At 39.5% G+C, this 15,414-nt stretch overlaps 1 protein-coding gene across 2 annotated transcripts in view; it reads left to right on the forward strand.

The window, feature by feature from the left end:
• Window positions 1-15,414, forward strand: part of KIF5C (kinesin family member 5C) — a 73,866-nt gene that overhangs the window by 25,714 nt on the left and 32,738 nt on the right. For both annotated transcript variants that reach the window (XM_083493764.1, XM_083493763.1), the window contains exons 4-10: window positions 4,518-4,622; window positions 8,747-8,795; window positions 11,042-11,097; window positions 12,434-12,521; window positions 13,341-13,465; window positions 13,964-14,068; window positions 14,438-14,586. In XM_083493764.1, the coding sequence (XP_083349890.1) occupies window positions 4,518-4,622; window positions 8,747-8,795; window positions 11,042-11,097; window positions 12,434-12,521; window positions 13,341-13,465; window positions 13,964-14,068; window positions 14,438-14,586 (677 nt within the window). The remainder of the gene's footprint in view (window positions 1-4,517; window positions 4,623-8,746; window positions 8,796-11,041; window positions 11,098-12,433; window positions 12,522-13,340; window positions 13,466-13,963; window positions 14,069-14,437; window positions 14,587-15,414) is intronic.

Below are 15,414 nucleotides of genomic sequence, written 5' to 3' on the forward strand. Positions count from 1 at the left end.
TTATTGGGGGAGGGGAGTTGATGTAGAGAGGAGGGGTCATTAATTCCTGGAAGTAAACATCTTAAATGCTTCAGATTTTCCAGGTTTGAAAATACTTTGAATGCTAAAAGACAAGAACCCTTTTACAGTTTGCCACTCTTTTCATAATCCACAGTAAACTTCTTCCTTTTGTCCCCAAATCCTATTTCTCATGGCCCTTGGGAACTGCAAGTTGTATATGTATAGACAACCCTTCCACAATTTAGTGGCCTCCAGATATTTTTGACTACAACTCTTATTATTTTTTACCATTGGCCATACTCACTGGGGATGATGGGAGGTGCAGTCCAAAATACAGGATTGAGAAGGGTGAGATAGGCTTGTCCATTTAATCACAGTGTTCCTCTTGATGCATCTTTCTCATCTCCTGCTTGAATGTATGAAGTTGGGAAGTTTTAGTGGGCACAATTCTTCACCCACTCAATCTATTCTAAGTATTCAGGTGCTGAAGTTGGGAGCAAGACTGTAAACAGAATGTGCTCTGCAGAAGTTCAGGATTTGGTAAAAGAAGAATACATAATTTTATTGCATTATATATATATGAATGTGACATGGGTCAAACATGAAGACTTTGAAATGTCAATGAAACATGTTTCAGTGAAGTACATATGCAGGATACGTCATCTTCTAAATCTTGGACCTTCAAAGTATTTCTGAATGTATATAGTCAGTAGCCAGTCATCTGTTAGATATTTGCAAAAATCAATTAATTTTTGCCATTATTGTGGCATAATATGTGATCCAAGTATAGCCAAGTGGTTCTTTGTTAGGGATGCCTTCTGAATATCATCCTTCTCACAGCTTTCTTTCTCATTTCTGCCTCCTGAATAGCACTGGTAATTGGAGGATGGAAAACTTTGAAGAGAACCCTTGAGTCAGGCAGCTATATATAGTCTGCTGGCTTTTCATTTTTAATTTCCTTCTGACTGGCTTAAATGTTTAAACTGGCTGCCATTCCACCAGCTCTGTTGTAGTGTAGTACAGCACATTATGCCCAAAGGGAGATGCAGCTGAGAATTGTGATGAAAACTGACTGGATTTGCCAGTTTCCTTGTTTGTGAAGTGGCACAGCGAGGCAAAAAATAGATGGGCTGTAAACATATTATATTATTTACATTGATTAAAATTATTTATAGACCACCCTTCATTTAAAAAAAAAAGATTAAAGGGCCCTTCACTGTAATATAGGCCTGGGGAGCCTTTAGACTGCAACTTCCAACAGTCCCATCCATCATGGAATAATTATGAGGGATGGGCCAAAGGTTCCCCAGCTTTGCAAAAATCCAGACGTAGCAGCAGGCCATTCTAGATTGAATGCTGGGCTTCCAGTGGGTAAAGAAGCGGTATCCTCCCTCATTTTCCTCTTAATTCTACTTTCCCAGTACTTTTGATCCTCACCAGTATGGTGCTGTATGGTCAGAAAATAATGGCACAAGCCCTAAGAATTCAGTCACGCTCTTCCCTTTCCTTCATGTATTCTGGCTTTTCAGTTCATATGTGCTGTGAAACTGTGAATTGGTCTCCCTCGGGAGGTTGTGGACTCCTCTTCTGTGGAGCTTTTTAAGCAGAGGTTGGATGGTCATCTGTCATGGATGCTTTAGCTAAGATTCCTGCATTGCAGGGGGTTGGACCACATAAACCGTGGGGTCCCTTCCAGCTCTATAATTCTATGGTTCTATGATCCTTTCAGGAGTGTCCTGAGGTTCATAAAACCTTGCCTTCTTTAAGAGCACATGCACCGCAAGACCTTTGTTATGAAACCCTTTGCTGTTCTTCAGAACCATTGCAACCCTTCACATCAACATCCTTGGGTAATTTTTCAGAGTGATAGCTTTACATTTCAGGCAGGGTGACCTCAGTCACAAGGTGTTGATTGAAAGGGCAAGTTGACTGTTTCATATTCATAATTAAACAGATGGACAGCAAGCCCACTTGCATTATGTTGCATCTAACAAAAAAAGGAAAGTGAAGGGGGATGCTGGTTCATTATTGTGGCACTGACTAATTTTTGTTTCCAGAGGAAAAGTGAAAAATGACATGCAGTCAGGAAAAATGTTCTTCTCTTTCATCTTCAGAGCTCCCGAATAAAGCAAAGGAAGCTGACTCTGCAAGCTACCAGCAGTGCTGGCAAAGCAGCATTTGTTGGCATTAGGCCCAGCAGAACAATCTGCAGACTTATTACAGGCCCATCTCCCCCTCTTCCATCTTGCAATAATTTCCATCTATGCGGTGGCTCAGTTGCTGGTGCGTAAGCTGGAAACTGCCTTCCAAGTATTAGAAACTGTGTTCTGGAGACATTTGTTCTGCGTTCCCCAAAAGAGATTTGTTTTGATGTTAAATGGCCAAAAAGAGCCATTTCTTTCTATAGAGAATCCCAAGAAGGACAAATAAATTGAGAAATGAGCATACCTTAGTGATAAAGTGTATGCTTTGAACGTGGAAGTAAGTGACCACCCAAGAGTCAAGTCTCAGGCATCTCCCATTCAAAAAAATAGAAAAGTAAAAATGATCAGGTAGGAGGTGATGTGGAAGTCTCACTTCATGAGACTCTAGAGAGCCATTGCCAGTCGAGGAGATAATTCTGAGCTAGATGGACATACAGCCTGATTTGGCAAAAGGCAGCTTCTTACGTACCTAATTTAGTACAGCATTACAGAGGATGTTGAGGTGTAGAGTTGGGGCTATGCTGCATAGTCACATGATGACAAGTGCTTATAGCCCTGCTGGCTAAGCACTTTGCAAGGATATAAGTAGAAATAGTCTTTTCTGCAGGCCTGCACAGTAGAAGAAGAGGAGAGGACGAGAAAAGGGGTCAGCAGGGAACTGGGTAAAGAGATGTACCTATTTTTCGCCCTATAGGACGCACCGGCCCATAGGATGCACCTAGTTTTCGGGGGGGGGGGAATCAAGGAAAAAATATGACACCCCCCGCAGCTCTGGGAGCAGCAGACAGGCTGCACGCAGCCTGTGCGCTACTCCAAGACCTTCTCCCTGCTTTTGCGGGAGGTGGCGGAATTCCCCCACCTCCCACAGTAGCCCCACGTGACTCCTGCAGGCTTTTCGACCAGGAGGGAGAAGGGACTGAAACGGCCAGTCAGTCCCTTCTCCCTCCTCGGGGAAAAGCCCCCAAGAGCGGTGTGCTCTTTAAAGGGTGCGCGGCTCCTGCGGGCTTTTCTAGGAGGTGGGGGAATCCCCCCCTCGTAGAAAAGCCAGCAGAAGCCACGGAGCCCCTTTAAAGAGCGCACGGCTTTTGCCTGCTTTTGCGGGAGGTGGGGGAATTCCCCCATCTCCCGCAAAAGCCCAAAGGAGGGTTGGAGAGCAGCGGGAAGGCGTCGCGCGCCTTCCCGCTGCCCCCCATCCTCTGGGGCTGGTGATGGGGGAAGCGCTGCTTTCCCCACCGCCAGCCTCGAAGCTGGGTTGGAGAGTAGTGGCAAGGCGTCGCGTGCCTTCCTGCTGCCCCCCATCCTCTGGGGCTGGCGATGGGGGAAGCGCTGCTTTCCCCCACCGCCAGCCTCAAAGAGCAGACTCTCCTGGCTTCAGCGGAAGCAACGTGAAGCCTCCGGAGCGCAGGCTTCGGAGGCTTCGCGTTGCTATCGCTGAAGCCAAGGAGTCTGCATTCACCCCATAAGACGCACACACATTTCCCCTTCATTTTTGGAGGGGAAAAAGTGTGTCTTATAGGGCGAAAAGTACGGTACATTCAGCAACTTCTCTAAAAATGGTTGTGGTTTCGGCAAGTTCTAGGGATAGAAGGATAACGGGGGGAAGCTAATAATAATTAACAGTATGATAAATCATGGTTGTAGTAATAATACATAACAAATACAAGCATTTGTATATTGCCTTTGAGTGTTGAAAGCATTTTACATGGACTATCCTGCTCTGGCCTACCTTACAGGGCCCAATGTATTATCTGTATATTCCAGGGGTGTGTGCCTGAGACAGAAAGATTGTGGCTTGGCTAAGGCCAACTAGTGAGTTCATGGCAAAGGTGAGCTGCCCAATTTATATCTCAGTCTCTTAACTACCCTGCTGCACTATTGACAAACAGTACATTGTGGGGGCAGAAGTAAGCTGAGAGCTGGAGTCAGATCTGAGTCCATGTCCCACCCTCTACCATCAACTACGGGGAATAAGACATATGCTGGGGTCATAACCATAGTGTGCAAAATAGGCAATTAAAAAAATATACTATTACTTATTTACAGCATTTGCCACATAGCAGGTACATACATTGGTATCCCATCTTGCAGGACTGTTGCAGAGAGAAAAACATAGTAAAGTTTGTGAACCTGACAAATTGAAAAGGAGCACTATATGAATTATTAATACTTGCAATTGTGTACGTATCTAGAACATTACTGGAAAGCAGTCAGCTTATGTTTATTACGTGAACATGCATTTTGTGAAGATTTGCCACATGTATGCACATGGTGAACAGTCTTGTGCAATTTACATCTTACCTTTTGTGTCTTCAGGGGAAGCTACATGACCCACAGCTAATGGGAATAATTCCAAGAATTGCACATGACATCTTCGATCACATCTATTCCATGGATGAAAACCTAGAATTTCACATAAAGGTAAATGCAAAATGACATGTTATGCAATGGTCGGATAAAAAGAAGTTGAGCAAGGTGCCAAACCTCAAAGGTTGCACTTTTCCCTTAAATGAAAACCTCAGAATAAATTTGGATCTGCAATATTTCACTTTCACAAATGTTACTTGTCAAGATTTCAGTATCTCAGATAAAAGTATCCTTTCTTGTTTATTTGAAATAACTTCTATTTCTACATACAGTTCTTTATGAGCTCTTATGTGCCTGCATTTCTTTTTTGTGTGAATTGAGAGTGGGAGCAAATAACTGAATCAAATGTGATTTGGAGAAATGTGAACCAAGTAGTGAGCTAAAAGTACATATAGGGTTGCATAGTTTGAAAAAAAAGAAAGGTTGTAAAATCCTATAAAACACATCCCTTTGAGGCACAGTGACCAGACACAATCCTATTTTGTGCTGGATTCAGTCTGCATTTTGCTGTGGAAAGAAAGTTGTTACATGTCACTCTTAATGATATGATCAAGATTTAAGAGCTTAGCACATCTTAACTCCGGCTGTATTTAAAAGCTTTAAGTGGCTCCTGGATAATCCTGGAGTGAGCTATTCAGCCAAATATTGCACTTATGGCGGGATTAGTTGTGTACCAGGCTGATAGCTTTTTCTTCGATTGGCAAAGTTTTGAGTTAATCAGATGTGGCACCCAACTGAAATATTATATAGTTGTAAGCATTTAAAGGGATTAAAAATGCTACTTGTAGACTAGCATTTCTTAAGAAGCTCCCACTATTTTTGTTGCTTTGCTGGAAAATTAAGTGTCCTTGTTACTGACTGACAGATTAGAAATGATTCACAGATCCTTGCATGCCGTAGTGACTGTGTATGGTGCTGCATTTGAAAAGATCTATATATTTGCACCCACTGTAGGTGCTGTCAAGCTTTGCTTTTTGGGGGGTGGGGTGGTGGTGGGGACTGGATACCTTGATTTAATTATCACACCCCCAATGGGTGATTTGCCTGATACATCAATCTTGGTGCACACAATTTGGGTGTTGGTTAAACTCACATACCCAGGGGCATATTTTTCCTCTCCCATTCCATTTGACAAAGCTGGCAGTGTCAACCTTCTTTTAAGGAGATGGTTAGGAGATTTGGTGTGTGCTCCCTGCCCTCGCCCTTTCCTCATTAACTGCAACATTATGTTCATGTTTACTATAGTTAATGCTAAACAAAGTTTGCTTTTCAACCAGGGCTGGAAGTTGGTTTGCAAACCCTGATTAATGCTAACAACACCCAGCTTGCTAGCATACCAGACTCCATCTGTTCCAAGCTATAGATTCTTGCAGACGCAGGTGATGCACATCACTGCTGCTTGCAAAGATCTTGCATGCACCTACCACTCAATAGTTGGCACCGTCACTCCCCAGGTGCTGCATATAGTGTTGTGTTGTCGTTTTAAATCACCACATTGGTCATATTCTTCTCTAATAGCACAGAGCTTAGCTTGTTTATGTGGATAGTCCTTCTTGGATTGAGGTGATTGACTAGAGTTTAGATCTCTTTTGGAATTTAAAAAACCCCTGCAAAATTAGAATATAAGATCTCTTCAGTCATTGTCTAATGTTGGACATCTAAGGAAATAGTTTTTCTTCCCTTCGTGAGTGCACAAAAAGAAGGAGAAGATGAATACTTAAAATTAGCCTACTCAACTACTGTTTTGTACTGCTGTGACAGCAAATGTATTTGAATGGCATTGAACAAATTGTGCAAGCTGATTAAGCAAGAGAGGTGCTGTTTGGAAATGGCAGGCATTCTGGACATGGAGAGGGGAATTCCATCAAACAGCTACATGGCTTTCTGATAAAATATTGCTACTGTCAAAGCTTGCTCAAGCATTAGAATGTTTCTATTAAAATGTTGAGTCTTGCAGAGACATGCTTATTTTTAACTGAGACATGGGCAAAATGCACTCCACATACACAACAGAGAGAGAGGGGATTTTTTTTTTTTAATTCAGCGCATGTTGAACATTGGAGGTAAATAGAATGATGATTATAGGCTTAGCTCTACCATTCAGTATGCCCCATATTTGGGTGTCTTTTCTCCCACTGTTTCCTTGTGGAAGTATGTCCTGAGTACCCTCTCAAGAGAAACAAAATAAGCAAAGTATCTTATTTTACTTACTATTATTTTTGTAAGAATAGTGATCTTTTTTTGAAGGAAAAAGTTTGATTTGTAGCTCTGGTATGAATGTAAACAGAGTGTTATTCAGAGTTATGTGAGGATGATTTAGGTCAGGTGGTACTTTCTTCAAAAAGCGCCCTTCCTTCTTTAATTACTCGAATAAAAATCCCTGTTGATTTCAGATTCTGCAGAGTAAGTTCCCTCTAAGTCAAGCTATCAGGGCTGCCAAGAAGGGGAAATAAGCTATGTTTTATATCAACAAACACCTGAATCAATGTAAATCTAGAATACAGTTGTAAAATTCAAAAGGATAGTGGAGCATTTTCATATAGAAATGCTCAGCTTTCATATCGATAGTGGTGTGTGTGTGTGTGTGTGAGAGAGAGAGAGAGAGAGAGAGAGAGAGAACCTTTGATTTCAGTAATTTATCACCTTTGTACTCCTGGTATACTCCTGGTGGCAGAAAAAAAGAAGAAGAAATGAATGAAGTGCAAGCAAAATGGTCATGCTGCCCCAGGGGTGATTAAATTTTTTGTCAACACTTCAAATGTACCCAGTCCTCAGCCCCTCTCCTCAATTACAACTGGGTTAGCTTAGAAGCTAGTCACTATGGTGCTTGTCAGTATTGGTAAGCATGGTTTTTTTCTTTTAATGCAATAAGGCTACTTTGTAGTCTGGCTTCAGTGAGCAGTGAGAACTAGTCAATTAAAGCCATCATTACATCAATAGCAAAAGTGTTCTGCCTGAGTAACTCATGTTCTGAGAGTCTAGCATCAAATATTTAATATTTAATGATGGAAACAAGCAAACAAAAGCTCTCAGATGTAGCTTAATACCCAGTCAAATATTAAGATGGAGCATGTTTGTATTTAGTTTAATAAGCATAAGTGACTGATTCATGTTATGGTTGCTTGGGAAACAAATGGGAAGTTGTACATATTTGTTCCTTAGCAAGCTGAGAAAGTAAGACAAAACGTAACTAGACTGCAGTACAGTCTTGGACGCTTCTCATTCATGGGCAGAAACAAAAACATAAGAGTCTAAACTTAAGACATCGTGTATTCATCTCAATCAGTGCCACTTGCTTACAAGAAAACAGCTATCCATTGTTTCTGTCATATTAGAAAAAGATGAGAAGGGAAAGAAATATGTATGAGGAGACATATAAGAAGATCCAGTTAGAGATAATGTGTTGTGGCATGCAGTGGAATGCCTATATTAGTTTACAAGTTTTGTGACACTGAAATTAGAGTGCTGCGTGATGAATTTTTACAAGTAAGTTCAATAGCTCTTCTGGACTATATACCATAACTATGCTAGTATGGAAGCCACCTTTTCGTGCATTGCCTGAAGGAAATTCTTTTAGAACTGAATCAAGTGAATTTTCAGCCCTACGAAGATATTTTTTTTAACCCCATCAGTCCACTTTTAAGGTATAATAATGTTCTAATAATGTGCCACTCATGGAGTCTGTTTTAATTAACCTGTGCTTTCACCCTACCGTTAGTGATCCTAAATACCTTTCATTTCCATTGAAATTACTGGGATTTATTTATCTCCTAAGTCTGTTATTCTTTGATATATCCTCTCAGTATCCTTGGATTTTACTTTCTTAATTCCTTGTTCCACCCCAAATAATTAGAAGTGGTTTCAGTAGTTCTTCAAGTAATCCATTTACCCCCCCCCCCCCCCCGTTTAGCTAGCCTGTGGATTGTGCAAATATTCTTTGATTCTTGTTTCAGCTTTTACACAATACAAATAAAAATGTAATAAGTAAATCCAACCCTGGCAGAGAATACACAACAAAAGTAGTATGCCTAGACAGCATAAAATGGTTGTTTGCAACAGATTTTGAAGGAATGGGTTTGAAGGAAGAAACCCATTCCTTCAATTTGACCTTTTTGCAAGAACCCAAATTGATAGAGGTTTTTGAAAACTTGTTAAATTAGTGTGTTTCATTTCTTTAGGTTTCCTACTTTGAGATTTACTTGGACAAAATAAGGGATTTGCTGGATGGTAAGTAAAGCAGCATCTCTCTCTCTCTCTTTTTTTACTGTAGCTGTAATTACCGTAATGAGTATATTTTATCTTTAAAAATAAAATGGTTTTCAGGTCAAGGACTGAAACCTGGACATTTGGATGTGTGCATTTCCTGGAGTAATATTCATACAGTGCAGACATTAAGGCCTGATAAGACTGTTTTCCCATAAAATTTGGGTTAATAGACTATATCACCCATTTAAAGTGGAGGGTGCGGAACTAAACTTTTGGTGCGCCAAAGGTTGCTGGCTACAAGTTCTATTAGAGAAGAGAAGAAGAGTTTGGATTTGATATCCCGCTTTATCACTACCCTAAGGAGTCTCAAAGCAGCTAACAATCTTGTTTCCCTTCCTCCCCCGCAACACACACTCTGTGAGGTGAGTGAGGCTGAGAGACTTCAGAGAAGTGTGACTAGCCCAAGGTCTCCCAGCAGCTGCATGTGGAGGAGCAGGGAATCAAACCCGGTTCACCAGATTACAAGTCCACTGCTCTTAACCACTACACCATATTAGCCCTGGCCATCGGACATTCTGGCTGGAACTGATAGGAGTTGTAGTTCTTCAGATGCAATGTTGGACCATCTTAAGCCAACATGGTGCAGTGGTCAGAAATGATAGGACTTGTAGTTAGTTAAACAACATCTGGAGGGCCGCAGGCTAGCCATCTTTATGTAGTTCATTAAGGCATCCCTGATTAAAAGATAAACTGTACTATAGAAGTACTTCCAGAAGTACATCCAGAAGCAAAGGCTGGTTGGGTTGTCCATATCCAGTTTTTGAAATGCCCAGAGACTGTAGTCAATTGCCCAATATTTAGACTTCTGTAAACAAAGCACTACTTACAGGAAGAGAACGGGGGCAGATGACATATAACAGGTGGGAAACTGTCTTACAATTTCAGACCGGAGAGCAGAGTTTGCACCCATGTCCCCTTCCCACCAGACTTCCTGGGCTTTCAAGGGTTGTTGGGTTCCCTTTTCCTGGTCTTAATAGTGGTTGAAGCAATAATTTCCCACTATTTTTCATACTTTTTTAAAAAAAGTTTTTTGCTGGGAATGCTCTTAATGTTTTGTTTTCGTTTTTAAAAAAGATATCTTATGAATTGAGAATCATGTTATACCTGTGTATATTTAACAAGCCAGAGAGCTTTGAAAAATAAAAGAGATGAAACAGTTTTAAGCATCCTTAATATTTTGGTTTGAAATACTTTGTACAGTAAGGCCTAGTGCATGTGGTCCAAAAAATTATAGTTTGTTGGACTGGGAGCAAACAGCAAGCTCATTCTGTCATGAGCTTTCTTTGCCATGACACTTTTATTTATTTCACATTCTCCAAGCAATTTACAAAATAAGAAATACAGTATGTATATGTAACAAACAAAACTGAAAACCTACAGTACAATACAATGCAATACAATACAAAACAACAACAACAAACAACAATGGAAACACCTGAAGTGGGAACATACAAGTTGACCATTTTCTACAAACCAGGATTGCAAACCATGACTATATACTGTTGCCTGGTTTCAGAGTCATGGTGAGCTTTGGTTTAAGAATTTATTTATTAATTAAAATTTGTATACCACCCTTCATCCAAAGATTACAGGGTGGGTGGTCCCCAACATAAAAATACAGAATGAAAACACAAAATGCATAATAAAACAAAAACAAACCAGCAACCCCCCTTCCACAAACACATTTAAAAGGCCATAGAACAAACGAGAAGTATTCTACAAAGCATATGATGATGGGAACGTAGTTTGCTGGAATGAAAATGTGACCTGTGAACTGGGCTGAAGTGGCACCATTATCACTTTGGTCCTGAATCTGGTCACTTCTAGTTTTTAAGATGATTTTGTGCATTGACCAAGTAGTTTTTATCTTGGTTAAACCATTTGGGAGAAATTGCACTGCAGACATACATCAAAGCTTCCAACTTTTTTGTGATGTATGCTTTTCATGAGCAAGTCAGAGTAAAGTATGTGTGTCAGCATTGCTTTTTTGGGGAGTTTAGTTGAATCTCCTGTCTTGTCGTTTAATGTAGAACTAAGCAATGGCATTGTATACTCTTAAGTACACCATGTGGCTAACTTTTGTGTAGATTAAATTGCTGCTTTCCTCTATGGAAGGATCTGCTTGTTTTATTCAGATTATTCTTGTGGCTCATCAAATTTGTGCACTTTCTTCATCAGTGATTCTTGATGACTTTTCCCCCTTTTAGTTTCAAAGACAAACCTTGCAGTTCATGAAGACAAGAACAGAGTTCCGTATGTCAAGGTAAAAAACATTCCTTTAGATACAGAAAAACCTTCAGAAATTGTTCTGGTCTAATGATTGAAAATGGTTTGTGTGATCACATGAATGTGCTTTATTTTTAAAATTTGCATGCTGCCTTTCTTCAGATACCATCAAGATAGCTTGACAAAAACTGTGGAATACATAGATGATTCCAATACAGTGCAAGCAGCTTTCTCTCCTCTTCCTGCACCCCTCCCTTGCCAGATCTGCTCCAGAGAATTCCCCAACCCTTTGGAGCAGATTCTGAGGCTGCATGGGGTGAGCTTAGGCGGAGATGAGTTCTGTCATGGAAGTGAAAGTCTGTGATGTGAGTGGAGCAGCAACTTGGGGCACAACCCCATGTATAGAATCGAGGCCATAAAAGCAGTCATACCATTATTTAACTACTGGAGCCAACAAAACATACATATTACCAAAAAGAAAATAAATGGATAAGAAATTCTAGGTGGTATTCAGCTAAGTCATGACTTACTTAATAAGTCTATTGGTCTATTCAGAATGTGACTCATTCAAATACCAGCCACCTAAATGAACCCTTCAAAATATGGTAAAATAAAAAAGACTGCAATCATTTATGTTCCCAGTGGAATTTTTTTATTTCCTGAGAAAAGACCTTGTGTAGGTAAATTTCGACAACTTTTCTCATACACATACAAACACACACACATCCCCCAAGCAATTGTCACGAAATAATTTGCTGTTTTTTTGTGTTACAGTGGATATTCAGATTCAATTACTTAGAAACATTTTTTTTCCTTGTGCTGCTCTGAATGTTATCTTTAACAGTACTTCAGTAAGCCTCTCTTACACTAGAGAATGGAAGGGAATAATTTCTCATCAACCGAGAATTCTAACCATAAAAATTCAAGCAATGCTTTTCTGAAATATTAATGGACTTTTGCAATTTTTGCTTCATTTTCCTCCTTTTTAAATGGTTTCGTTTTGTTAGTCATCCTATTGAAATGAAACATTTGCATTTAATATTAATATTTAATAAATATGGAAGACACTAGAAGGAAGTATTTTATTCTCTATATTCATAGAAGGGAATGGTGTTTTTAGGTTCATGTTCTAGGTGTCAGGGAAGTAAAGGTATTTTTCAATCTTTATTATTCAGAACTTGGTCTGTTAGCCTTCTGGAACTGCGTATTAAATTGCACTGTAGAAACTGCTCTTCTGTTGTTATCCGGTATGTTTTCTATGGTGGTGTCCAACATAAATTTGAGGACAGAATTTTGGCCTTGATTTGGGCCAAGTATATTGACTATTGGTACAAATTCTCTTTATCTGACAAGTGCTGAATTTGAATTTCTAGGGCTGCACAGAAAGATTTGTCTCTAGTCCTGAAGAAGTTATGGATGTAATTGATGAGGGGAAAACAAACCGCCATGTAGCTGTTACAAGTAAGCATTTATTTACTGCTAACCCTGTAATTAGGTTTTAACTAACTGCAACCAACACCATGCTAATGTTCCGGTCAATGTTGTTGCCTCACTGCCTGCTATAATGCAAAAAAGGTACAATTAGTATGTGATTAGTCTCTTTGATTTTACTCAGCTTTCTTATGCTGGAGTTCCTAATGCATAATGGTAAAATATATTACTATTTTTGTAACTTGAAAGGCATTTTGAAAATTATGATTGATATTTTCACGAGAGATAATATTTTAGGTCTTTAAATTTACAATATACCTAATGAATTCCTACCTTGTTGTTGATAAATGATAGTTTTTTTAAAAAAATTTAAAAATCCTGTAACTTTATGTGTTATTTAGCAACCATGAGTATTCACATTTATAACTTGTGTAAAATTTAGCCAAACTCAAGTGTTTGCAAATATGTGGCAGTTGTTTTTGTGAACTATAAGGCAAACAATGTTGCTCAGATTTAATGCAAAGAGCAACCATTATGTTGCCTAGCATAGTCATAAAGCCTCTAATACAATGAGTGAAATTTAGCCACCATTAAACTTTGTGGGTTTTTTTAAAAAATGTGCTCAGTGTAATGGGAGATTACAACGCTCCCATATGTAGCACGGTGTGGCTGGTGGGAGCAGACTTTTGTTTACTTTCTCTTGTGGTCACAAATTGTTTTAACTTGGAGGGCTTCTTATTGGTTTGTTTTAGCTCATTAGTTATTAATAACAACCCTCACGACAAAACAGGTTTTTGAAGAGATGCATAGTATTTTGTATAACACCTCACCGAATTTTCTTTTTCGTAGACATGAATGAACACAGTTCTAGAAGTCATAGCATCTTCCTAATTAATATCAAACAAGAGAATGTTGAAACTGAAAAAAAACTCAGTGGGAAGCTTTATTTGGTAGACTTGGCTGGGAGTGAAAAGGTAACAGAAGTACCTTATTACTCTACATAACATTATTGATTTGTTAGTGGTGCATGATGGTGGTAGCTTTATTTCAAATCCTAACTAGTCCTTTTGAAGTCACTGCATGATTATCTTTTATACAAGAGGGACCAGAGAATGATCTGGAAGTAGAGGACACCATTCTGTTGCAGCTAAGCAAATCTGCCTCTATAAAGGGCCAGAATGGTCACTGAGATTTCATATGAAAGCTGCTTTAAGGTCTACAAGGGAAATTTGAATATAAGTGAAATAAAGGTGTTTTTTTTAATTAAAAAAACCAACTTGTGTGTTGTGTTTATATATGATTAGCAAAGAAAATAACTGTTACAAGTGTTATGAACATTTTGTAGCTTTGCAAACTGATAACTTCTCTGGCTCAGGCAAGATGGGGTAAAGCTACTTTCAAGTGTTGCACCTTTTTCTTATTTTGCAATGATCAGAATTTGAGCTCACTGAGCAATATCTGCTCTCTGGCAGGTCAGCAAAACGGGTGCAGAGGGCTCTGTTCTTGATGAAGCCAAAAATATTAACAAGTCTTTGTCTGCTTTGGGCAATGTGATCTCAGCACTAGCAGAAGGAACTGTAAGTAATTTGTACTTTTTACTTCCCCCAGTTACTTCCCCCAGTTACTTGGTTACTTCCCCCAGTTTTCTACCTCTTGGGGCAAATTAATACTAGATCTCCACCTTAAATTCAGAGGAGAAAAGGTATATATTCCCTTCCCACCCACCCCCACTTTGTTTTTTTTTTTTTTTTTTTTTTACTGCAGGGTCTTTTAGTTCCATATTTAACTAGTGACGGATCAGATGGCAATCTGTTAGAAATTATATGAACCTGCCTTAGCAATATGAAAACAGTTTTACATATTCTAGGTTGACTTACTTTTTACTTATTATCATCCCTTTTAAGCAATTGTGTGTGTTCTGCTTCTGTATCATCCTTCTTAATTAGAAAACACATGTCCCATATCGAGACAGCAAGATGACCAGGATTCTTCAGGACTCCTTAGGTGGAAACTGTAGAACCACCATTGTCATCTGTTGCTCCCCATCCATCTTCAATGAAGCAGAAACCAAGTCTACTCTAATGTTTGGGCAGAGGTGAGCAGGTGCACCTGTCTCTTGGGAGAGATTATGGGTTGGATCCAGCTGTGTCCCTCTCTGACAAAGGCTCTTTAATCTAGCAAATGCCTTCATCAGAAGAATGGAAGCTGAGTTATGGGCAGAAGTGAGGCCAGCCAATTATGGCTGGATAAGAAAACATTGCTGGGGTTAGACTTGGCATCTTCTGTCAGCAGACAACAATAATATTGCAGTAGTTCCATGATAAGGCACTCAAGAATAAAATTGCATATGCAGCAAAAGAACTTGCTTTGTGCTTAATTTTCTGCATCGGTGCTTTGCTGGCTCATAGCCTGATGTGGCTCTATTGATCTTCCAGTGACTGCGTTGATGTGGATAATGTGCATAGCTTTCCTCACAGTAAATGTGCAGATCAGATAAGTGAATGTAACTGGACATATTAAAAAAGCCTTTCAGAAGGCTTCACTTCTGATCTTTAAACCCCAGTAGTGCTACTGGAAGCTTAGTAGTATTTGTATCCAAAGGTTTTGGTATAGGGCAGAGGGGAAAGATGGTTGTAAAGAGCTCAGATGTGACAGATTATTGCTCAGATGCACAGAATTCAGGCCGCGTAGTCTCCATCACACTTGTCTTTTCTTGTTTGTTGACTGGATCTTTCTTTTTGCATTAGCTTTTTTAAAAAGGATGGGATTTTCGTTTGGAAGTCATATCCATTTTGCAGCAGACTGAGCCAACATAGTGTGGTATAGCCTTGGCTAATGAGAGCTATGATAGATGCTACATAAATAATGAATTCAGGGATGTGTGTGTCAGCCATAAAACTGGAACCAAATGAGTACATTTAAG

This window comes from Podarcis liolepis, assembly GCF_965112155.1.
Source record: "Podarcis liolepis genome assembly, chromosome: 1".
Lineage (NCBI taxonomy): Eukaryota > Metazoa > Chordata > Lepidosauria > Squamata > Lacertidae > Podarcis > Podarcis liolepis.